General features: G+C 41.7%; 1 protein-coding gene across 2 annotated transcripts in view; it reads right to left on the bottom strand.

Annotated features, from left to right (window-relative positions):
• The window catches only part of dyrk4 (dual-specificity tyrosine-(Y)-phosphorylation regulated kinase 4), a 36,290-nt gene extending 10,324 nt beyond the window's left edge, over nt 1–25,966 (bottom strand). Inside the window, exons 1-7 of one of the 2 annotated variants that reach the window (XM_017721055.2) lie at nt 25,191–25,966; nt 13,435–13,518; nt 9,618–9,764; nt 9,128–9,275; nt 7,639–7,802; nt 5,369–5,505; nt 1,133–1,273 (exon numbers count right to left, since the gene is read on the bottom strand). In XM_017721055.2, the coding sequence (XP_017576544.1) occupies nt 1,133–1,273; nt 5,369–5,505; nt 7,639–7,802; nt 9,128–9,275; nt 9,618–9,764; nt 13,435–13,518; nt 25,191–25,289 (920 nt within the window). In that variant the 5' untranslated portion in view covers nt 25,290–25,966. Of the gene's footprint in view, nt 1–1,132; nt 1,274–5,368; nt 5,506–7,638; nt 7,803–9,127; nt 9,276–9,617; nt 9,765–13,434; nt 13,519–19,940; nt 20,611–25,190 lie in introns of those variants that run through there. The other variant, XM_017721056.2, reaches the window with a different exon arrangement.
• Between the last annotated feature and the right edge of the window lie 861 nt (nt 25,967–26,827).

The raw sequence follows: 26,827 nt of genomic DNA, 5'->3' as shown, positions 1-26,827 counted from the left end.
AGGGAACCCAGGGTGGCTCTTCTATGGCATCGCTTCTAATAAGTCTTTCTGGTTCTGTGTCGTTCTGTAGTAAACGTTTTGCCACATTAGTTTCTATATAAAAAAAAACTGATGATTTTAAAAATCACTGCTTTCACCCCCTGTGGTGACGGAAGTGTTTCACACCTCATACGTTTCCTTGTCCTGTGTGCATTTTCCCACAGTGCCACTGGATCCTCTGCATTTCAAGGCCGTTTGGCAGTCAAAATGCCAATAATAACCCTGCATGCTAAAATTACGACAAGAAAGCACATCTACTCTTGAATAGCTAAAGCTCTACTGTATTACAGCACTAGCTCCTCAAACTGCAGCCTAAACCAGCCACAGCAACTTAACGTCCACGTTTAGCACAGCTTGCTGCTTTTTGTGGGGTTCTTTGGTGAGGTTGCCAGTCCTATGACGTCACAACAGTGCACAACCGTGTTGGCGTGTATGTATGGGGGCAGTCGTGGGCTGGAGGTCAGGGATCCAGCCTCGTGATCGGAAGGTCACCGGTTCGATCCCCAGAGCCGACAGCACATGACTGAGGTGTCCTTGAGCAAGACACCTAACCCCCAACTGCTCCCCGGGCGCTGCGGTTTGGGCTGCCCACCGCTCCGGGCAAGTGTGCTCACTGCCCCCTAGTGTGTATGTGGTGGTTCACTTCACGGACGGGTTAAATGCGGAGGTGAAATTTCCCCGTTGTGGGACTAATAAGGGTCTCTTAATCTTAATGTAACAAGTGATTTCTACCCCTCAACAACCTCACATACCTGTCTGTATAAACGTCTGTGCAGCAGAACGTATCAGCACTGGAACGCTTTATTTATCACATTTAGAAAGAACGCTGTTCGATTTTCTCACAGTAAAAGTCAGCTTAGACTAATACGGGCATGAGGCCGACTACAGGATGACAACAGAACCTTGGAGATCTATAAACGCACTCATCCGAGCTCAGCCGCTGACTCACTGTTTGTCTGTGCTTTGGCGTCTCTCAGCCCTGAATTACTGTAAAAGGGTAATTGGCCAACTCCATTACTGCTGTGCTGCTATTGACTCCGCATTCACATTAATGTTTTGAGTCAGGGCAGCCAGCGTGCAGTGTTTTCCTCACCCCAGCAGCTCGAAGGAGATGCAGAGATGGTTGCGAAAGTAGAAGTACTCCTTCATGTGGATGACGTTGTGGCAGTTGTCGCGGTCTCTCCTCCGCACCGCGTCCAGAATCTTCAGCTCTACCAGCGCCTGCTGATGGAACCTACAGACCACACAACGTTTACATTTTCATCTGCTTTTCTCTGAAAATATATAATAAATACTTTTTCTTCTCATCATCAAAACACACATCATCAGCTGCGAAACCTGAAGTTAAGATGTTACTATATTACTATTAACTATAATTACAACTATAATATATATAATTATAATAATAACTAGAAGTCTAGTCATAATTGCTGTTTGGCTGTGTTCAATTAACATTGCATAATTAGTTACGTGTATTTACACAACTATTACATAAATGGATAAAGCAGACTTTGTATAATGTTACAATTGAAAGAGGAACTATTACTGAGTAAAGTAGGGTCTGTATGTCCGGCTGTCCTCTGTAAAGCTTGAAATAGCCGTTTACAAGCGCCAGGCTAGATTTCCTTTTTCAGACTCACAGACTCACAACTGTCCTAATGTTCAGCTCTTAAATGTAAAATCAACATTGCTCTGACGGTGATGTGATCACATCAGCACATCCCACCCTCAGAAGACACATCCTTGATCAGGTTTCGACTGAATTCTGTTTCAACACACCTGCAATCATCACATTCATCTGCTGGGGGAAGGGGTCCGAAGCACAGCCTAAGCTACAAATCGCTGCTGTCGGAAACAAAACCTCATATCTCCAAAACGGTGACGTTACAGAAGAAGGAAAATCACACTACTTTTAATGGAAGTCAGCGGAACCAGACTTTTGTCCAAGTAATTCTGGGTCATTTCTTTTGATCTATTCCTTACACACAACGTAAAGGACAACAGACTTTTTTTGAAATTATGTCAAAAATGGAAAAATTATGTAAAAAAACTTCTGACAGCAGCGAAATGCTCTTCTGCATGTATTTCCACCAGAGAGGTCCCCAGATCCCCAAATCTTACATAGTGCAGCTTTAACTGAATTAATTGAATTCATATTCTGTATTAATGGGTTTGGGGCCGCACTCATAATGTCCTCTGTTTGTTTTGATGCCAAGTAGTGACAAAATGTGGCAAAAAATGTAAAACATCCTTTTTTTATTTCCAGAAAACAAAACTGTGTGCGCGATAATTTCAAACTTTTCAAATTCAGATCATAATAAAATATCACCTCTTCCAACAAACGTATTACGGTGCAGAAGGGGCAGAGGTTTGTTTCTATGAGCTGAGTGAGAAACAATGAAACATTACAAATGATTCTACAGGTTCGTCTGGAAGGAGAAATAATATTATTTTTAAAAAATCCTTTCGAGTATTTAGTTCAGTAGACTTTCATATCTGCCACTACACTAAGTACAACTGCTGCACTCATTTGAAGTCCAAGTTCAAAGCTTCAGGCTCGGCCCCGGCAGTGAGTCTAGGGCAAGTCCTCTCCGCTAAGCTCTCGTTTTGTTTTCTGCATTATTGAAAGGCTGAAAACCTGATGGCATCTGCATCAATCAAAGGGGGTGCGACGCCTACTGAAGAGCGGATCACTTGAGCGCGGCCAGGTAACGTGATATGGGCAGATGCCTTTTAACACCTCTCAGGGTTTCACAGTGACCTATGACCCAGTCACGTACAGATCAGATGGTGACACTCTGACTAACAACTAAAAAGTTCTGTAGCTTTAAAGACGGTCTGGCAAAAATAATCAAATTTACAACGTAGCTCGTCAGCCAAGACATGCTTGGTGTCTCTAGTGCTTTAGTTTTGCACTAGAGCTGCGAGGCTAATGTAGCTGACGAGTAAAGGCAGCCTTTAGCCACTCGGTTAGCATCGTGCAAACTGCCATGTTATGTAATACGATCTCAAACAAACTTACGCATCACTGCTGTCGGAAGAAAACCTCGCATCTCCATTTTTGTCAGTTTTCAGTTTTTGACATAATTTCAAATGACCTGTTGTTTTTAACTTTGTGTGGAAATCTCATGATGAATGGACCAAAAGAAACGGCCCAGAATGACTCGGAAAGACGTCTGGTTCCATTGACTTCCGTTAAAACTACAGTAGGTTTTTTCCTTCTCCTGGAAAGTTACGCTTTTGGAGATGCGAGGTTTTCTCCCGACCACAGCGATATGTGGTTTCTGACACTGTATGATGTGCTGTTATGTATAAAGACGGGCAAAAGTATGAAGAGGCATTCAGGCCTAAAGTCTGCTAAAGCTATTGTTAGCTACGGTACATTTGCCCATTTCTATAGCTCGTGTCTTCTGCCTCAGTGAAGAGCTGAGGAAGCAAACTAGACGTGTCAAATGTCTCTTGGCTGATCGACTGCATTTTACAGATCACAGTGCAGCTCATCAGCCAAGACATGCTCTGAAATTTGCTTCTTTAGTTTTGCATTAGAGCTACGATGCTACTGAACCTAAGAAGTTAAGGAAGCTTTTAGCCACTAGGATAACATCGTGTAAACTGCCATGTCACGTAATACGATCCTAAATAAACTAACATAACTATTATTTATAAAAATGGGCAAAAGTATGAACAAACATTAAGGCCTCATGTCTGCTAGTGCTGTTGTTAGCTAGACATTTCTACAGCTCTTCTGCTCAGTGAAGAACTACAGAAGCAAAGTTCACGTATCAAACGTCTTTTGGCTGATCGGCTACGCTCTGGGTGAAGGGGGAACACTTGTGTAGGTCTGATTTGTCGCTGAACAATTCCTAATGAATTTTGTGCACTGAACTGCTGACAGCTAAACAGAAGTGTAAGGAATGACCACACAGTGTTGTGTTTCAGTGCTTCCTAAGCAATGTTCTGACCCAGCTTGACCTTCTTTCATTCTGTCCAGCACAGCTGGCTTGAAACAGCGCTGTTTCAAATAACACCAAGAGAACATGAACTGAATACACTCTGTAGTTTCTTTCCACCGAGCAGCTTTCTGTTTTTTCCTTTGGAATTTTTTACGTGACTTTGTCAAATGTTCTGCGCTGTAATTAAACGCTATGATAATTGAACTGATTTAATATGATATAAGATGAATTAACCTCTAAAATTAAACGGTCAGGATCTCCTGGTCAGTCCAGGCTTCCATTCCTCTCTCTTAAGAGGAATTCCATAGATTTTTCAAGGTTTCTTCATGATTCAGTCATTAAGGTGTAATTAAAGTCTTTCAGAGTGGGTTGATGTGAAACGCTCTGTTCACAGTGGTGGTGATAGGAACCAGACATCTGAAGAGTTTAATGACTCTAAAAGCTCCCTCACAGAAACTTATTATATGAAATGATTATTATAATGAATTTGCTAGCTGATACCCGAGACTCTTATTATTTAAATTATAGTAAAACGTATTTCCTTTTTTTAAACGGTGGAGTTGTACATGCAGGACGCTGTAGGGCAAAATAGTACTAAAAGTAATTTTTTTACAGTTTTACCTCTGCTGTACCATCATCAACATGACAGCTAAAACTCAGAAGACTTGTGCATGTTTGCCGGACGTTCTTGGATTGTAAACATGGCTATATTTGCCATCACCAGCTCTGTAAAGAGTTAGTGCACTTCTTTAAAATGAAGCATTTTACGTCAAACTATTCTGAGTGACTGTTTACATCTCAGTGGTTTGATCATGCAGACATTTCTTTCATCTGTAAATTGCCCCTTTGGCATAACACAAACCAGCATAACACTAGCATAAGACTGCCCAAAGCCAGTTTGCACTGTTTTCCATCAGAAATGGGCAGTAAGTAGTTACACGTACTCAAGGGAAAATGACCTTTCTGTTTATTAAATATGAAGCTATAAAAAGTGTTACTGGAAATGAAAGATATCCAGACACACCCAGACTTACTGACCCACCTGGCCCACAACTACCCATCCAGAACTACAGTAAAATGATGAAGCATTGAGTATTTTCAAATGATAACACTTCTACACCCACTCAGATGCTTCTTCTTGGTCCACTGCAGGTCTATACAGAATCTCTGCTTGTTTCTTCTGGAAAAGCAACTTTACTCTTAGCTGAAGCAATAATACCTCACGTGAAAAAAGCAGCAATATGTTTACATGAGTATGGATTTAGACTCTACTACCCAACATTTAGTTACTGAACAACAAGCCTGTGGCTCTAATGGCTCTAATAAGCCCTAATTAAGTCTTGAACTCATGAAGGAGAGCCTGATTTTGTAAATACCTTTTCTTGTTGCGAATGACCTTGATGGCCACCATTTCATTCGTCTTATGATCCAGGCATTTCAGGACCTGCCCAAAGGATCCCTTCCCAATCACTTCCAGAACCTCGTAGCGGTAGGCGATGTGGTCATGAAGGACCTGCACACACAGATCATATTTGGAAGAAGAGTCATGTCTGGGCTATGGATAGCCAAAGCACAGCTATTTCAATCTCCATTTGGCAGGAAGACGTACTGTGTCACAGTGAGGAAAGATGGGTAAAAGTTAGACAGATAAATGAGCTAAAAATTCCCCCATTCCATATTTGTCCTTCTCTCTCTCTACATTTATTATAAATGGCCCATTTATTATTTCAGGCTTGGGGATTTTCTTCCTCTAGAGTAACAGTACTGCGGAAAAGTCAGAGACCACCCTTCATTCAAGGGCCATTCGGTACAAGTTATTCATTTTTCAGATTTCTGAGAAGATTAGATATAAGATACTTCACGTGCACAAGGAAGGAGAAAGTCAAAAGGAAATACGTGGAAGAATAGAAGTTTAAGAAATGATTAAAAGCTACAGAGAAAGTGAGGCTCCTAACAGATGTGCAAGACCTGGACCACCAAAACTGGCCCCATTAGACTAGAAAATCAAGCTGTTTCAGGTCTGAAAACATCCACAGGTGTTTATGTCCATCTTTCCTCTGTGAGAAGACAATTCAGCGCTATGGATCTGAAAGGATGTGTAGCCGTCAAGAAGAACCTCACTGGGAAAAAGAGGCTGACGCATCAAACAAAGATGCTGCTGGCATTCTCAGAACAACAGACTGACCACCCCAGAGTCCAGACCTCAACAACACTAAATGGGATTACTGTATTGTAAAAAGCAGAAAATACAACCAATGCAGCTTGGATCCATAGAGGACAGGGCAGGGACAGCTCACAGGGTCTGACGGGAGATTAGCCTTGTGCTTTAATGCTTTAATTTCCCTGTTTCTCGTGAGGTTGAGTATGAGGTCAGCACGCCAGTCAGTGCGCTGTCTGCTCAGTAACCATGCAGGACTTGTCGTCACGCAGCAAAGCTTGATCATAGAGACATACGCCTTCCCGTGCACGGCTCATGAGTGTGCGTGCAGATGCTTGGAAAGCTTCATTGTCTCTGACCTTTTAAATGGGCCATGAACAGATTACTAGGCAATGAATGAATGGCCTACTTTTAAGGCATACTTGATACATGATGCACATGTGAGGGAATCAAGCATACAGTCATACACAAAAGTCCGAACACCCCCAGGTCAAATGACGTTTTGTGTTGATTTTTCAAGTAAAAAATGAATGTACACATCCTGTACAGAGAACAGGTCACCCCAGCACCTAGACCTCCACAGCAAGTGTTAAGAGAAGCTGAAAACGGACTGAGCTTCAGAACTCTGAAAACAAATTTGCCAAAAAGAATGGAAATATATATATATATATGTACACACACACACACACACACACACACACACACACACACACACACACACACACACATACACACAAACAGTAGCTAAATTTGTACACCTCCAATGAAATTCTGTTTTCAGCTTAACATGTTGGGAAAAAATAAAACATGAAAAATAAACAGTAATTGTACATTCACTGTAGAGGATGTGTTAGCCTGTTACATGGCCAGGGCCCACCAGCAGGTGCAAAGACTGGCTGAACGAGTTCGCATCAGGGGTGCCCAAACATTTGTATACGTATACTGCATGTTGCTGCTGTTGGGACAAAACCTCATATCTCCAAAATGATAACTTTACAGGAGAAGCAAAAAATATACTTTACTTTTAATGCAATATTTTCCAGGTCATTTTGGGCCATTTATTTTGGTCCGATCATTATGAAATGTACATACAATATAAAATGCAACAGGCATTTTCAAACTATGTCAAAAACTGAAAACGACAAAATAGAGAAACAAGGTTTCGTTCCAACAGCAGTGACGTGTTTGTCTTGCCGAGGGCAGCTTCGTTTCTTTATCCGCTGAATACTATATAAAGAGGTTATGCCTGGAAACCCATCACAGTAACCTTCACCCAGCCTGGAGGAACACTATATGATGTTAAAAAAAACGCAAGACGTCCACACCCAAGATTTATGCTCCCGAAATAGTTTAATGCAACGTTTTGGAAGCAGCAGGCGTTTAGTAATTAAGCGTACGAGTGTCTTATTTTTCTTCTTGTAACATTATTTTTACCCTGCACCTTGCAATGTGTGCACATAGCCACTCTTTAGCACTATCTGATGTTACCTTGAGGTAGCTGCCATGCTCGTCATCATAGCCTGAATTCTGCGGAGATCCCTGGCAGCCCTCGATCTTCTTGGTGTCTAAGCCCAGATACCAGATCTCAGAGTAGTCCATAATCTCCTCCTGCTCGTACTCTGTGAGCTGGCTCTGAAAGTGCTTGAGTGCAGCTGTTGGCAAGAGAGGAGAAGAGCAGATGGAAATTCAGGTCCCTTTGCTTCTCCAAAGGACATGTCAGCATTTCCAGACACAAATTTCTAATGTTTTATTTACTAATGTTCCATAATGTTTAATGTGTGTAACACTACTAGAAAAATGTCCTATCATTAGTCATTTAAAAGACTCTTATGCTCACACCCGAACTCTTTTTTCTCTCCCTTATTTTACTGCAGTGGTCAGGGACATGGGAAGTGGGGGGTGCTGAGGGGGCTGCAGCACCCCCAGATTTCAAGACTGCTTAACTACAACTGCTAAAAATAATACAGTTTTTATATTATTGTATATGCTTCAGCTTGCAGTCTATTTATTACGTGTTTTATTTACATATTTTCATCACCTGAAGCAGCGCACTGTTTAAGTTAGCAAGGCGTGTTCATTGGGGGTGTGTCAATAAGCCACAAGCAAAAAGAAAGACCAGAGTACGAGTGCATGCAGAGCTGAAGACTAGCTTTGTGCTCCTACATTTATATATAAATACTTACATATATCGTCTTATATATTATATACGTAACAGTGTTTTAAATATTGTTTTGCTTTTTCAACCATTACATCCTGCCAGGTGTTCATTATGTGACTATGGGCACACAATCAGTTACCACACCACGTATCAATTTACATTTACAGCGTTCAGCTGACGCTCTTATCCAGAGCGACTTACAGTTTGATTATTTTTACACAGGTGGGCAAAGGCGGTGTTGGGAGTCTTGCCCAAGGACTCTTATTGGTGTAGTGTAGGGTGGTTACCCAGGTGGGGGATTAAACCCCAGTCTACAGTGTAGAAGGCAAAGGTGTTACCCACTACACTAACCAACCACCTCACTAACCAACTAACCATCAACAATCTGATTGGTTGTCGTTCAGCTAATCTGCATAACGTTTGAGCAGAGCGATCACGGTTTTGAGCCTCAGCTTTATTTATAAAATATGTATATATTGTTACTTCTCATCACTTATATATTAAACATTATAACACGCTCTGTTTGACCTTAAATAACCAAAAATTATAATAAAAACATGACGTCTCTCTAATAAAAACATGATTTTTATGACTTGTGCTTAAAATTTCAGCAGCCACAATCTAAAACACTTCAGTGGCGATAGACTCCCTGAGAATTATGATAAGCCATAATGAGGATTTACATCAAATCAAATGGCAAAAAAGTAGCTGTAAACTTTTGACCTCTTTGCAAAAGGACTGTATACACAAGAATAACACTACATCAAATTCACATCAACAATAAAACGTCTTTACTACATCTACTAGTACACTGCTGACCTGTGGGCGACATGGGCAGTCTCTGTCCCTCATACGTCCTGATCTTCTCAAATTTGTTGATGATACTTCTGGTCAAAGACTCGGAGATGTTGTCCACCGAGGACCCGAAGCGTGCGGGGAACTGAGGCCTTGGCCTCTCCCTCTCCTCCTGCAGGACAGTAAAGGTCAAAGGAACAGACTGAAAATGCCAACTGCCTTTTGCACTGTGTGAATATGTTATGATGGATGGAACAAAGAAACAAAACAAATTTACTCTGAATAAAGTCATTAGACATTAAACACAACACCGTTTCTGAGAAGGGTGGTTTTGTTATGACAGCGAGAGAATATTCGGTTCCACCCAGCATGTGGACCAAGCTCATGTTTTTCAGACAACTTTAATTGGTTTCATAGCACAAATACCATCACAGTCACATCTGGACTGGCCAGTAGTAGTGTTGGTCACACTTGGCATAAACATTACTCTGAAAGAGAAGGACCGTTTGCTCACCTGACTTTGTTGGACATTCTGCACCAGCTGTTTGACAATGTTAGGTAAGATGCCATCTGATTGGTGGAGAAGTTTGCCGTTGGTCACCACCACCTGTTTGACTGGCGGGTCGAGTTGGGGTAAGGTGCCAGTCCCTGTGCTGCACTTCTACAGGAAAACAAAATACACAGATATATTCGAATCATTCAAACAACGACAACAATAGAGAAGCATGGCCTCATTTAATACATTTCAGATTTGGAGTAATGGGATTTATTCAAGAGGTGAACTAACTTTTCTTCTGAAACCGAGTCACTGAGTGTCACTGAATCAGCTCACTGGCTGTCCTGGAATAGTTTTGAATCCATCAAAATCAAGTGAAGTCAAAGTTTATTTGTATGGCGCTTTTCACAACAGAAGTTGCCACAAAGCAGCTTTACAGAAAAATCCGGGTCCAAGCAAGAAGAAGAAACCTTGAGAGGAACCAAGACTCAAAAGGTGAACCCATCCTCCACTGGTCAACACTGGAAAATGAATTTAACACCGGAAAATGGATTTGGCTTGAGGAATTCCAAAAAATTTGTCAAGGTTTATGCATAATAAACTAGTTTTGATGTAAACAAAGTCAAATGCGCTGTTTTAGAGCAACTTAGAGTCAGAAGTATCACAGTGGTGGTGATGGGAACCAGACGTCTGAAGAGTTTAATGCCTCTAAAAGCTACATTATGGACAATTATTGCCTGAAATGGTGAGGGACATGTTGCACAGTACCTAACACATTGTTTTACAATAGTTTTGAGAAGGTTTTTGCCTTTTAAAATATGATAATAGAGGAGGTGTAGCCATAGAGTGTTATAAAGCCTTATTTTTATCAGATTTACCATTAATATTTCACTATTATCATGACCTATGCAAACTCAAAAGACATGTCTAGGTTCACTGGTGGTTTTGGATGGTAAATAAAATGGTTATATTTACATTGTAGTCATCATAACCCCTGGTTCCTATCATCACCACTGTAAAGAAATTGGTAAGTTTGTCTAGAATGCACCACTTCATTACTGAACCACTCTAGATGACTCTGTTTACGTCTCAATGACTAAATTATGTGGCAATGTAGAAAAATCTGAAAAAATATCTGTGTGTAATTCCCCTTTAAAGTTTGTCACTTTGACACCACTTCTGATAAACATTCACCCTTCCACCTGCTAAGCTGAGTGGCCCTAGTGACCTGCCCCCTGGGTAGAGGATGGAATTTCAAGGCTGGGAGAGAGAGGGGAACAAAAAAGTGTTCTGACAGGGACTGCCATCTTCCCCTCCATCAGAGAGCGGAATAATAACTGCGACCTCCTCTCCACACTGACCTGCTTTCCAGGGCTGTTATGTTGGGAGGTGTATATTACGAGGCTTATAAGGCAATACTGTCTGCATACAGTAGGTGCAGGTGTACATTCTACAGGCCTTCTTAGCTCTCGTTTTGTCCTTCCAGACAAAAGACTGACCCAAGCCTTGACCTAAACTGTAGCGTTGGTGGTAACTGAAAACATGTTTAGCTCAGGGCTAAGGTCAACCTTTGCAAAGGAAACCCTGCATCTGATATGATATTTTGTCCCCCTGACTTGAGGATTCAAACTCGGACCTCTGCAACTTTCTGGGCCGAAAAAGGAGCAACCTCATCTATAGATAGACGTGATATTTAATCTCATGTGTTCCAGGGCTGCTGCAGTATCTGCCAACTTGATTATGATGCATAGAGACAGAAGCTAAATATAGTGCAGAGGCACCTGCAGAACCACACGAGCAGCTGAATACAGTAGCCAGGCTGTAAACAAGAGGCATCTGAGCTGTTCAGGTACCGCAGCTGTGAGTTTAAACCGCAATCAGGTCAATGGATTCTGACATTAAGAGGCTCTGCGTAACCACCACGTCTCAGAGTGCTTCAGATGGCTGGCGCTTCAATACTGGCTGTCCATAAGGAACGTTTTAAGTTAGCAGTTAAAGGCCATTTTAAAGGAGACACAGCCACGTCACAGACGACCACACCATACATATTTAAATGTAACCTTGGCAACACTCTCTTTTGTCTGTAGATTGTGTATGACTGGCTGGAACATGCTTGCGCAGGTTTAGGTGTAGAAACTAACCTCCATAAAGATGCTCACCGTCATATACAGATATCTGAAATACATTAAAGGGGAATTCCACCAATTTTTCTCAGAAAGTTAATGCATGAAATGATAAAGTGTTCCCTGATGCCTATGACATTAATCAACAATAGTTTTAGGATAATATTTTAGCCTAAAACACTTCTTTATGGGCCTGAATGACACATGCAGGGTGTTATATAGCCAAAAAGAAACCCAAAGAAAATGTTTTTTTTTTTCCAGATCTACCATCATCAATAACTCAGGAGACAGACATCACCACCCCTGCTTCCTATCACCTCCACCACTGTAACGAAATCTGAGCCAGTACGTTTCTGTGCAGTGAACCATTCGCATCAAACCACTCTGAATGACTGTTTACAACATTCTGAATTATGCAGAAATATTAAAAAATCAACTGTAATCCTTAGAAGCTTTAGAAAATAAGAACTAAGGAACTAAGGATAGTGAATAGGAGCTAAGATAGTTCATTATTAACCCCTTAACAATGCAGGCTTATTTCATAAAAAGGCTAATTATCCAGTAATTACAGGGACTTCATTGGAGCTAATTGAGCACTAATGGAGCTATTGTAAGGTCTTAGTGTCTTAATTTGGGGATAAGTGTTAAATGGCTATTTCATGCATTCCATATCAACAGGTCTGACTAGCTGTGGGCGATACAGCGAAAATATAACATCACAATACTTAAACTTCATGGTTATGATACACGAAATGCCACAGTATTTCTTTTTTCTAACATCTGAAATGTTGAAACAAGTACTTTGTGCTCTAAAACTACTGACAATATCTATTGGTATGCTCAGAAAAGCACATTTAACATATTGTGACATAATTCAACACAATATGATAAATACAGTCATGCTGTCCAACCCTATGTCCAACATGTGTATGTCAAAAATAACAATGTTCTTCTTTTCAAAATAGACTTTTAGCGAGAATGACTTCCATTAAATGAGGTATAATCTGAAAGATTATATTCCACACTTTTGACATTTCTTGTAATTCTTGAATTCAAAAATGTCAACAAAACGTAGGGCATATATACCCTTGGGGGCTAGGAGGGTTAGTCGCCCCTTGAACTAGGAATATCAGAATTACATCTGTAACAGCAGATAGTATCTGGTTCAAATGTGTGGATAGATGTGTAGATTATGTATTTGTTGTACTTCAGAAGAGCAGAATGTTTAGGCGACATAAAATGTCTGTATTGTACTGATTTTACTCACGTGTAACTGCCTACGAATAAATATTACATTTCTTTGTAGTGCCAATTAAATGAAGCCCCAATTTCTGCATTTTATCAAATTTTATCTATCGGCTTTAACAGATATAGAACGGAAAATATTTGATAGCCTGCAATTTGCATATCGCTGCATCCCTACCTGTAACACTAGGTTTATTAATGCTATTAATCTTAAAATATGATGATGAAGATGAATAGAAAAGGATGAGTATTGGCTTATTCAGTCATTTTGATAGATTACTCCATACCCATTAACACACTTGTAGGTTATGTAGTTATGAGAGTGAGAAACTGGGGGTCCACAATAGGACTCTTATTGATTGTTCAAACATTTAACAGGATCAATTCAACCTGAAGCAGCTCTATTTATGGTCCTGCATGGTCGTCTGATCAGTGTGCGTCAGTGTGGTGTGTTTAAGTAGGCGTACCTGTGAATAGGTGCGGTTGGTTCCTATGCGTGTGCTCTCGGCCTGTGACCTCTGAGGGTGAGGGAAAGCCTCCGGTCTGGCCGCCTGCAGATGCAAACAGAGAAAACATGTAGTGAATTGGCCAGATGAGTGGGCACACACACACCTCCCACGGCCTCCGTCAGCTCTTAAAGAAATGCCTACAGCGTGGGACGCTGTCTGAACACTGAGGGAATCAGCGCTCATTCACACAGCATTACTCAACGCTCCGCATGACTCATCGAGTTATTTAACCTGCTGTATTTACAGAGCTCCACCGCTGTAAAGGACTGTAGCCCTAAAACACATACGCACTCTTTCAGGGTGTGACTGCACTGTCCATTACACGCCTGTGGACACTGTTAAAGGAATGATGGGTTCAAACGACAGGGAGAGTTTTAGTCTTTAGTCTTTACATTTGTGGTGGTACAAAGACTTTAAATAAACTGCCTGTTTTATAATATGGAATAAATTATATTCCCCTCATCTTTATTTGACATGAGTGACCCCCAGTAAAGGATGGAATAAACATCTGGGCAGACACCACAAAGAACGGTGGATGGTGGTTTTAGAAAGGGGATCATTTTTGTGGCTTTTTGAGCAGAAGGTAATGGCATCTCTTTGCATCTCCCATCACATCGAGCCCAGTGGTAGGTAGTGGACATCGCAAACAACCCTTTAAAAGTGTGTACCCTTTAATGCTGATGCAGTAATGTGGCTATTTCTGTTACTCCATTGATCTGCTCATCTCCCTTAATAACGCGGTTTCTCTCTGCTGCTGTTGCATTGATTAGACATGTAAAGAGAATGATCTAACAAAGCTGAAAATATGTCGATTTTTATTTATTTCACTTATTTTTATATAACCAAACACATGAATAGGAACATGCTTTTTGAAACTACAATAAACCCAGTCAATAATAAGTGCTTACTGATCAGAATCGTGTTCCGAATGAGCATAAAAAACATCACAGTGCATCCAACAATAAGGACGCCTCATGCATCTTTTACGCTCTCATAGAAAACAGGCCAGAATACAAAAAGCTCTGATTCTGCAAGCTGACTCACTTCACTCTGGCCATTGTGGTCATGCATTGACTTTAGGCCCTTTTGCAGCAGATTTAAACAAGTTTAATGGGAACGAATCACTGGTGAAGCACTTAGTTCAATAGGTTTAAACATATATAACGGGTTAGGACTGCTTGGTGTCATCAGCCCCAGATTAATGTATTTGTTTATACTGTACCACATTATCTTAGAACTGTGCATTGTAATTCAGCCTCTCACCATTCTAATATAATCCCCTCATCACATTTAACTGAGCTGGCTGCAATTATTTGCCACAGTAGTGAGCTTATATAATCATGTTTACATTGTGCCAAACAGAATTGTTGACCTGGGTGCGTTTTCATTCTGTGGGTTGAGGCAAATTCATGTAAAGCTAAAAATGTATTTTGTTAAGACAAGTTTTGTTTTACAAAACAAAAAAAAAAACAAAAACAAAATTTCTAATTTCTGCCCCGAACTGTGACATCTTCAGAGGGCAGCAGTGAGTAATGTTTGTTTATTGAGCAGTTGTGAGCTTTTAAGTATTGACATCTAGTGTGCAAGACAGCTAATCAGTCAAATTAGACCTCTTTAGGCTTGTACGTTAACAGCTGCATACAGTGAACTCAAAGACAAAATGTAATCACAGTTATTTAAATGGTAATTGTCAGCTATGGCAGGCCTGAGAGCAATTCTATTAAATCAAGCCAATCTGTTTTCAATTAGCCACTCAAGTAAAGCTGAAGGAATCAGATTTTACAGGGAAGCTGGACAAAAGCCAGTCATACATGTTGTAATGAGAGATGTCTATAGAAATCACCCTGTAGTAGCCCCTTCTTTACTCTCCCTTGAGGACCCCATTTGCTCTCAGTAAGCTGAGGGATCACGGGTATCAAAGGGCCCGACATCAGCCTGATCAGTCATGGTGTCAGACTTTGGCACATGTAGAAGTGAGGAAACAGCATTGCGTTTGTCTTAATCGCGAGGACAGCACGTCCATAGTGGTGACAGAGAACATATGGGCAGACCAGAAGGCCCAGACCAGCTGGGCACTGCCCCGACACAGGCTACCACAGCACGGTATATGCAGCTTTCTGTGCTCTTCTGTACCTGATTAAGCTTGTGATAGACTTGATTAACAGCTGATGAGCTGAACTCAGTGTATTAAAGGGACCGTTTTCTGACTCCTTAGTATGCCTGAGGCTTAAACAGGCTGTAAGTGTTACTGTGCCTTTAAGTCTGATATATGTTAATTAATTGTTTCTGTCCTGTATTGTGCGTCTTCACAATGCACTCCAAGCTCAAATTCTCCCTATTACTTCCATCTGCATGGGCGGGGCTAAAGTGCTGCAGGCTAAATTGATGGATATATGTAAACTGATTGCTTTTTGTGACATTACAAAACTGATCAATTCAAAACAGGCTGTTATGTGGACTGCATGGACTGCATGGTCATGTTTTGACCTTTTCACAAGATCAAACTCAAAGCTGTTAAGAACACATGGTTTTGTATATAAGCCCTTTAATTGAGCTATGCAGAGTTCTGGCCCTTCTGGACGTTTTGCCGTAGAATCTCACTGTGCAGAGGCAGAGTTTCAAAGAGAGGTCAAGCAGAGTGGACAGACTGATAGAGCAGGAGACACAAAATGTGATGATCCAATTCCTGCACGCCGCTGGACTTAAGTGGTTTGCACCCTTAATCCAAGTGCTTATGTACTTGTTCTAAAACACACAATGGTTTTTGGCTCAGATAGATATCTGCTCCAAAGAGGGGTGGGGGGAGCAGCTGGAGACAGACGCTGGTTTGCAGTCACTTTCATTCACACAAGAGGTGTTGGAAAGAGGTCCGTAAGTGACGTGTGAAGCATATGAAAAACTTCACTTTTCCTCATAACTTTTCCTCATTTTATTAAAGACTGTAACGTAGCAGACACACTTTCAAAGACTCTTCATCTACTCTTTATACATGGACATCAAGCAGCAAAAACAGCCCATTCTGAATTCACTGTTCTTCTGATGAACACCCCATTCATGCATTTCAAGTTGGACTGCTTTTTGAATGAAGCACGGGACAGTACAGCCAATCAGAACAGAGATCATTTACATATTTCATAGGTATTATTATATTAAGGAGCCCATATTATGGAAACTGCATTCCCTTTAAAATTTGTTAAGGTTTCAAAACATATAATTTACGCCTCCATGCAATCCATATATGGAAATTAAGCTGCAAAACTGCTGTTTTTGATCATTTTTTTCTGTGATGTCATGAAAACCAACTCATTTACATACATCCTCCTGTTTAGCCTGCAGTAGTTTAGCCCCCTCCCATTCACACTGACGCTATAAGGGGTGTTGGAGCGCTGAGTGGTTTCTGAATCAGGTCTTGTAAAATGAATAATGACTATTTTTGGTGCATAAAACCACACAAATGTTAAAATAATAAAATACAAGAAAAATGTAGGATATGGGTTCTTCAAAGGTGCAATAACAAAAGCAGCCAGTTTCATTGTAAGGTATAAAGAGAGGATAAAAAGGGTCAAGCAAGAATGAATTTTGAGACATAAACCCACGCAAATGCCATAAGTGGACCTGTAAACGGCGAAGCATAAGAAAAACGAAGCATGTGGGTCCTTTCAATGGCGTCCTCAAATTTTATCCCATCTAATTTTGACGTGACAAGTGGAAACGTATTTTTAGTCGATCGACCTTTGAAATTTAACAGTGCAGATGCAGCAGAACAGAAGAGGCACATTTAGCAAAGCGAGAGCAGATATTCACGGTCGGGACAGCAGTGGAATGTGAGCCAGAGACTCAAAACACATTCAAATATTAACACCTGCGCAGGTTTTCTGCACAGCCACTTAAGCTCTGAGCTGAAGCTGCGATGTGGGTCAGTGTGTAAAGAGCAGGTGAGTCTAAGAAAGCACCTTACTTAGGCACGTTAAAGGAGTTAGATAGATATATCTAATAATGATAGATATACTGCAAATTATGTAAACTGAGCAGACTTTACGCAGCGAAAGGCATCTGTTAAATGCCCCACAGACACTTGGCTACCCAAGTTCATTCTGACCAGTCATTACTTTATTCAATGTTACACAGTATTAAAGACCCAAAGCAGACAAATGATGTATAAATGGTGTCTGTTTGATCTGGCAGACAATTCAGAGAAGACAAACAGGTCTAGACAGCGTCGCCTATATTGCTTTGAAATATCGGACAAATCTAAACATCTTATATATCAATATAATTCTCTTATCATCGTGCATCCCTGATCTTTAGAAATGTAAACCAGTGCATAGATATTAAAAATGCTATATTGTTAAATCACTGCATTACTGTTTTTCTGGAAATAGTTTAAGGAAACAGCTTTGATTCATTTGAGTTAACATGAAATAACCCGTGTGGTTAAATCTTGATCTAGATCTGCGCTAATGGACACTTCTGGTGTAAATCTCTGACCTCACAATAATTAGATTCGATTGGGATTCTTTAGGAAACGACTCCGTGTCGTGTAAAACTACAAACGTCACCAGTGTTAGATTATTTTGCTACTTACACACAGATTTGACTCAATGAACTGTTTACACAGTAGGACAATATACGCAATAAAAACAATATACATGATTTTTTTGCCCATTTTTACATTTGAAAATAATCACAGAATTTTCTTTTGGCCAAAACATGAATGAGTACTGAACGTTCTATATTATTTATTCTATTAATGCAAATTTGAAGAAGTCAAATTCAGACACCTCAGTAGATCTCTAATAATGCTAAACAAAAGAAATGGGAATTTTATATAGGCAGAAATGATTTTATGTAAGATATTTCTGTAATCCTTTTGACAACAAAAAGCAAATGAGATCGTACAAGGCTAAGATTTATAGCACTGTGAAACAGCTGAAAGGGTGGTGTGGTCATCTGGGAAAGCGACAGGACACAGGTATGACTAAAAACACACCACATGTCCTTCCCAACACCTCGAGGCCTCAATGCTTATGATGCAGTGACTTGACACTTGACACTGGGTTACTTGTTGACAGCCGTTTCAGTTAGACACTAGCCTGAAGTTTCTTCAACTAAACGATCACATGTCCTTCTGCCAAATATGTTCCTGCCCACATTCATGGGCAGTGGAAACAGTTACTTAATCAGGAAGCACCTCAGAGACTCCATAGAAACTCTGGAAAGAAACAAATACTCATGAGGAAAAAAATAAAGGGCAGGTTGGTTAAAAAACAAACTACACCACAGGACAAAAACGGACACTGCAGGACAAAGCGATAAGCGCTGAAGACCACAGGACCCACATGCTAAATGACAAGCATTCAGTACTACAGGACAAAATGATAGACGCTGAACACCAATGAACAAAAAACATCATACGATGGACGCTAAACACCACCGGAGAAAAGGAGAGATTCAGAACACCTCAGCACAAAATGCCACATTCTGAACACCATGTGACGCTGAACGCCGCAGGACAAAACGATCATCATTCAACACTGATGGAAAAAAAAACACTAAATGCTGATGAACACAAGAAAAACAAAAAGACAGACAGGACAAAAATAATAATGACTGAATGCAACTGAACAAACATTAAATGACAGACACTCAAAACCACAGGACAGAATGAGAGATCTAGAACACCACAGGACAGAATGAGAGATCTGGAACACCACAGGACAGAATGAGAGATCTGGAACACCACAGGACAGAATGAGAGATCTAGAACACCACAGGACAGAATGAGAGATCTGGAACACCACAGGACAGAATGAGAGATCTAGAAACACCACAGGACAGAATGAGAGATCTAGAAACACCACAGGACAGAATGAGAGATCTGGAACACCACAGGACAGAATGAGAGATCTAGAAACACCACAGGACAGAATGAGAGATCTAGAAACACCACAGGACAGAATGATAGAAAATAGACGAAGACAAAATGCCAGATTTGGAACACCAGAAGACAAAATGCCAGATTTGGAACACCAGAAGACAAAATGCCAGATTTGGAACACCAGAAGACAAAATGCCAGATTTGGAACACCACAGGACGATGAACGCTGCAGGACAGAAAACATTAAATAACAGATTATTAACACCACAGGACGGTGAACGCTGCAGGACAAATAGACACTAACCGCAGGACGAAAAGTAAACCATGCAAACGAACGTGAGGAACTGAGAGGAGTTTAAAACACAAAGGAGGACTAATGTTGGCAGAATCCGAGCAATTCCCTCCAACAGCATCATCAGCAATAAAGAGTCTAAAAGCAGCCACACTGAAATATAATGATCTGCTCTCACACCACGTTCCTGTCCACTACCTGCACCATTCCAGCCACAGGCTGGTCTGTTCACCAAGATCACTGACCTGCAAGGTGGAAAACACCTCAAACCAGTTGGAGTCTCTGCTTCATTACCTTGTTGTTGATTTCAGGAAACATGCCTGATGCTTAAAACACGTGGACGGTTCAGTCAAACGTCGACCACTACAGCGTCCGAGCGGCGAGATGGAGCACAGGCATCCTCCACACACAGCATCCAAGTGGAAGCGACGAGTTCCCCAGAAGAGCGAAGCAAACTGAGGAGGGAAACTGCGCCGAAAGCTCTCAGCAGGAGGAGAAGTCGCAAACTGACGAGGCTCCTCTGAAGGCGGACGAAGAGGGTCTGAAACGCTTTCGTCAGCAGGAGATTAAGCAAAGAGGCAAGCTGTTAGTCCGCGGGCTGTGACGCGGATGTCCTGAGGCGCGCCACCTGTTCAGGTTTTCCCAGCTGACGGCTGCTGGCTCCCTCTGCTCTGAACAGACAGCCTGTGTTTCCACCTGCTCACCTCCACTAGCGCTCGCTACTGGGTCTAGGCGAGCCAAGGCTGCAGCCTTTAGGCGGAGCTCGCTGTAAGTGCTATGGCATTGTCCCCTGGCTGTACCGAGCACTGAAACACGAGGAGAGCCCTCAGCATGAGGAGCACGCATGCCTGCCTAGGTGCGCCTCGCCCTCCTCCTCCGCTCCTCAGCGAGCTGCTGGCTTTCTTCTCACTCCGGTTTCCAGCTGTCAGAGGGTGACATGGGCCCACAGCGAGGGCCGTAAATTTCCTCTATCACTACATCGTCACTGAGCGAAACTCAAAACGTCCCAGGATGCGCCAGGAGGTCCAAAGCAATGTAGGAGAGGGTGAGACTGAAGGGGAGCTCCAAACATTAGTACAGTGCTTGTGCAGACCACGTAACACGACACTACATTCATTTAAAGGTTTTAAAAATATATATATAGTTAATATTTATTATAGTATAAGTGTTTTTACACTTATATGGAGAAAATCACATACATTTCATGTCCTTGTGAGTCCAAACCTACGTTTTGCCCGTTTTCATACATTTTTTGATAAATTTGATAAATGTGTAAAATTGACTGGTTAGTCTGGACCAGGGCTCTGCCGGTGACATCCTCTATCAATAAAAATAATGCGTAGCCACGACTTCGTAAGGAGTGGGAATGAGATGATTAAGTCATGGTCACGACTTATTTAGTAAAGCATGGGAAGGAGATCCTAATGCGTGGCCACGACTTAGTAAGCCATGATCTTGTTCCCACACCTTACTAAGCCTTAGGCGTGGATCTCGTTCCCTTGTGTCAATAAGGCGTGGCCACGCATTGTTTTTATTTATGCAGGATGTCATCATCAGGGCTCCGTATTCTCCAGTACAGAGCTCTATGGATAAAAGTGATACATGGCCACAACTTAGTAAGGCTTGGGAACCAGGTAGTTAAGTCATGGCCACAGCTTAGTAAGACGTAGAAATGAGATCCTAATGTGTGGCCACTAATGACTTAGTATGGCCACGCATAGTAAGATCATTAAGCCTTATTAAGCTTAATAAGGCATGATCCTGTTCACACACCTTATTGAGTCATGGCTACGACTTAATTATCTTGTTCCCATGCCTTAGTAAGTTATGGCCACGCATTAGGTTCTTGTTCCCACACCTTACTAAGCCATTAATACATCCTGGCTGTGCATTATTTTTATTCCTTAGAATGAGACAGGTTGTTTTTCTTACTATGCCTTTAAGACTGATACATGCAAATGAGTTTTTTCTGATTGGCTGACCAGTATTACGCATCATTCAAAAACCTGTCCAGGCTGGAAAAACCCATAACTTAATGAAGTGTAAATAGACTGTAGTCTGAACAGGTTTATACATGTAAATGTGATTTATTATACATGTTTTTGTGACATCATAGAAGCAGTGAATCCAAAACAGGTTGTTTCCAGCTTAGTTTCCACATGTGGACTGTAGGTGTTGGAGAGTGTGTGGTATGTTTTGAAATTTTATCTGTGTTTATATACCACACCAAACACGTTTATGTGAAAAAAGTGGGGGGGAATTCCGTTTTTCAACCTGGGCCCTTTAAGTAATTCTGAAACACTTCTGACTCTACATCTAAAAGCTCAGAAGACACGTGTAGGTTCATTGGTGGTTTTGTGGCTTTGGATAGTCAGTAAATGGCTATAATTGGGAGGTAGACATTGTGACCCCGGGTTTCTATCACTACCCGTGTAAATAAATCTGAGTTAGTAGGTTTCTATATAAATGTACCGTTTCACATCAAACCTCTCTGAATGGCTGTGTTTACATCTCAGCCTCTGAATTATGCAGACATTTGGAAAAATCGGTGTAGTTCCCCTTTAACAAGAGCAAAGAACTTCAAGAGCTTGAGTTCATTTTTTTCCTGCACAATTCAGAGTATTCTGCCCACAGAAGATGAATCACATGCCACCTCAAGTAACAGAAATAGAAACAGGCCATGAACCTTCCTTTGCAACACACCTCCTCTCTAGAGCCTCTGCTGCACGTATAACATGCTCACAGAAAAGGAGTCGGCGTTGTGTATGGAGCATGAAAATGACTCACACAGCCGACCACAGCTATGTGAATGGTGGGATGAGCCGCTGTAGTTCCTGTCTATGATAATTTGCTGAGGACTTGAACGTTTGGTTGTTATGTTTAAAAGTGTAAGACGGCACAACATTTGAACACATTGTGAGGATGTGACCCCTTGGATTGCATCAAGCCAGAGTTTAACTGTGGCCTTAGAGCTCCCCTGGTGAAAAGACTGACTATGGGGTAACATATTTATTGTATTTTTCTATATTATATTTTCATAGTGTATTTTTATGAGGTTTACTCCTGTAGATTTTTCACAAATATTACTAAGCAAGAGCCTTTTAGCTTAATTTTAGATTCATTTGTATCAAATGGGGCAGTCGTGGGCTGGAGGTCAGGGAACCAGCCTCATGACCGGAAGGTTGCTGGTTCAATCCCCTCGGCTGACGGTCCATGACTGAAGTGCCCTTGAGCAAGGTGCCTAACCCCCAACTGCTCCCGGGGCCCGTGGATAGGGCACTGATAGGGTGAGTGTGCTTACTGCCCCCTAGTGTGTGTGTTCACTAGTGTGCATGTACGTGGGTGTTTCACTGCAACCGTGACAAATGGTTGATAAGTGATTATTACATGAGAAGCTAATTAATTAAAATATATTATTTACACAGTAAAATGGATTTAGTTTACAATTCTGGTCATATATTGGTTATTGCACAAAAACAAAAAAAGTGTTATTGTTATAATACAGCAGCCTAGTGTGAACATTACACACAATGAAAACACAGGAAGGAAGATGTTCGACTTGTGTGCGAGTTTTTGTCTGAAAATTGCAATTCAAGGGAAAAACACAGAACACCCCAAGTTATATTCTGTCTCTCTTATGGGGTGGGCCCTTAAGTCTTATGGGAGGTCTGGGATCCCCCTTCCAGCACCCTCCCACCCAACAAATCACTGCATCGAGCTATTAAAGAGACAATCAGGCCAGACTATGAAACCCCCCCTTCTGGTGATGTATCTTGAAGGTGGAAGGAACTTTTGAAGCACTACAACTGCTTTGGGGTGAATTTTTGGTGATGGGCTGTTTAAAATGTAACTAGAGAGAAAAGTACAAATACAAAAAAGGCAGCACAAGTGGGTGCACGAGCACAAAGCTCTGCAACACTTCCTGTATCGCTCCCAAGCAGTCGTGTTTTTTCAAGCTCCTCCCACCACATCATCAGAACAGGATTTTCCAAGCCTTTAATTCACTCAGGTTGGGTTTCGCACATTCTCAGTGTAGACATTATATGGATTGGTAACAAGTTACTTTGGCAATGTTGTGTTGAGTGAGACTGAATATCTTAGTTTAACTGTGTGTTTGTCCAACAACTAATCAACATTAAAGAAGTAACTTTTTAAATGAAGTCACTCACGATATGTGGTCGTGTTTATTAATTACACATATCTCCTAAATGGAGACACGCATTTAATTCAGCTTAAGTTAATGTGTTCTGCATTTAATAAACAGTTGCCTGCTTTTGTTTCTCATTTATAAACATTAACGGCTGATAAACATGCCTTAAGGGGTGGGGGTGGGGGGGCACCTTTTCAGCATGTTAGCATTAGAAATGTAAGCTGTTTTCCCCGGTGAGTAATTGCTTCCTAGATAGTGAGGGAGTTGTAAAAACACTATTGAGTCAACAGGGGAGAGTGAGAGAGAGAGAGAAAGACACGGAGCGGAGAGGAAATCTGTGGCTGATTATGATTAGGGTCCTATTATGTAACCCTGAGGCACTCCAGTAATCAGAGCAAGCCATGGGGATGAACTGTTCCTGATGGGAGTGCTCCTTCAGCACAATATGGCTCAGAGAGGACACACATGCACATGTACACACACTCATACACACACACACACACACACACACAATCCATGCCAGCCTTGTCAACCTAGAGGTTGTGTCCATCCCATTTATAACCCCCTAATGAGCAACAACAGATCCTTAATGGGTCCCTCACACATTTACACTTCATTTGAAGCTAGACATGGAAATGACTCCTGGTCATAACAGCTGTTCTTCAAGCCAATGATGACAAATATTATTATTATATGACAACATACTGATAACATTTAGATAATATACTTGTAATTTACAGGACTAGACAAATAAAAAGGTCGATATTCTTTAAAGAACTTCCTGCCACTTCACAGAGAGCATAATTAGTCCTGTTTAATTGGATTTAGTGCAGCACACTGCGTGAAACGTTGAATGAAAATCACTGTCCTCCAAGTTTTTGATAGTATTTTTAAATGTGGACCTACTGACCCAGTTTTGTCTATTCAAACCTAAACCAAAAATTAGAAAAACGAAAATGCGGCATGTATTGTGAATCATGAAAAAGCATTATGATGAATTACATTATAATGCATGTCCTGAAAATGTGACTAAACTTTGTCCCAAAACATACAATCCTCTGTTTACTAATAGCTAAAACAAACAAGCAAGCAAACACATGCAAATTGTCCTGGTATTTAATAGAGTACACTGTAATCTGAACCTGAATGATACACACAATGTGTGTATGCAGTATAGAGCATCTCAAAGCACCAGTCAGGAACTGCTACAACTGACAAAGCACTTTTTACAACAGCAGCAACAGCAGCAACAGCCCAAGCACATGACTAACATTTACCATGTGTTCTGTTAACAAACTTATGGCTTGCCTCACCCAAGCTGTGGTGCTATGCTAGCCATTCTGACTATCACAGGACAGTAGATTTGGTTGGCAGCCCATTGTGGCCTTGTTTACCTCTGGCTGTACCCTCCTGTTCCTGCGGTTCTGGCTGCCCCAGTAGCTTCGGAGGCACTCAAAGCCACAGCAGGTTGGTGAAGTCCCACCTTCCCACATGACAGGGCTTCCAGTCCATTCTGCTCCTGCCTTCGCCTTTCTTCAACCCCAGACCATCATATCCACCTTCACTTCTGGGCTAATTAAGCAAGCTATACCTCATTTTGTGAGGTATCCACTCCAGACTTCTACAACTCTGTCCTCCAGGCTATGTCCTTCAGGATGACACTCATCTCTAAACATCCAATCAATTTTCTGCCCCAAGACCATAAACAAGTGGGAAGCTACAAAAGCGCTGAGCTTCTAGAGCTGGAAGAATTCTCAGCTGGTGCTTCCGCTCTTCTTAAACCTATGCGAGTCCCCTCCTCAGGTGCTCTGCTTTAGCTCTCTGCTCCAGGAGCCTGGCTCAGTCTCGGGGAGAGTTGGGCGGATGCGAGTGCAGGGGGAGCTCACCAGCATGCGGCGAGGACACCACAAGGGATCCATGCTGAGCCGGAGACAGAGTTTGCGGGGGCTCTCAGTGCTGTCTTCCTCTTCCTGCTCAAGGGGTGTCAGGGGAGAGCGCGTAGACTGATCCCTGGCAAACGAGCTCCTTTAAGAGCCCAGAGGAGCAGCCATTACTGGTTCCTTTTGGTTCCCCCTCCCTCCGTACTACAGTCTCCTGGAGACGGATCCACCGGAGCTGTCATATTTCCTCCCCTCCGCTGCTCCCATTCCCCATGGGACACTGACAAACATCTGCGAGGCGCAGAGATGAAATCCTATCCCCCGGCGAGCACACGTAGGCTTTCGGGCTCTGCCGCAGCACTTAGATAGCTCCAGCATCAGGAAAGAGCGGGGAAAGTTAGCTCTGCCCTTCATAATGCAATCTCAGCCATTTCCTAGAGGTATCGTGTTCGTCTCTGTGGAGTCTTGGAGGAGAAGCGGAGGGCTGAGAAAAAGGTGTGTGTGCTACTCCAGCAGGACTAAGTGGATCTGAGTAGCTGCGGTCAGCTGAGAATGAGAATGTGTTTAACAAGTTTTACTGTCGACATCCAGGCCGAACTCACACAGGCCGTCTTTAGGAGCCTGTCAGCGGATGCTTGTAAGAGCCATTCTTCTGAAGATTGCATGACCAGTATGATTGTCAGTAAATATAAACATGCACATTGTTGGTGCCATGTTAAAATCTCCCAACTTCATTTTTTAAACAACATTTACATAGTGTGAACATTTCATCATGAAGGCACCAAGAGAACTGATCCCAAACTTCTTGGAATAAAGTCTCCTTTATATGTTCTTTCGTTTCTTCACTTTGTAGAGGTTTTGCTATGACAGTGACAATATCAATCATGTCCACAACTAACGTCCATCTCATTCAAATCAACGTCTTTTTTAGAGGTGAAGTGCCTCATGGATGTTGTAATTCACTCACTCACTTATTCACTCACGTTTAGTAGGCAGACGATTCTCCACAAGGGGGAGCTCTTGCCACCGAAGTAGCTTTTGGTGCTTAAAAGAATAATGAAAAACCAAATGTACACATTGTCACACAAGTATAGCTCATCAACTAAGAAACTAAGACATGCTTGGCGTCCACACGATTGCTTTTTCAGTTT

Source organism: Pygocentrus nattereri, chromosome 8, assembly GCF_015220715.1.
Source record: "Pygocentrus nattereri isolate fPygNat1 chromosome 8, fPygNat1.pri, whole genome shotgun sequence".
In the NCBI taxonomy this organism is placed as follows: Eukaryota; Metazoa; Chordata; class Actinopteri; order Characiformes; family Serrasalmidae; genus Pygocentrus; species Pygocentrus nattereri.
The sequence above is the reverse complement of the archived record's forward strand: the minus strand, read 5'-3'. Positions and strand labels throughout refer to the sequence as shown.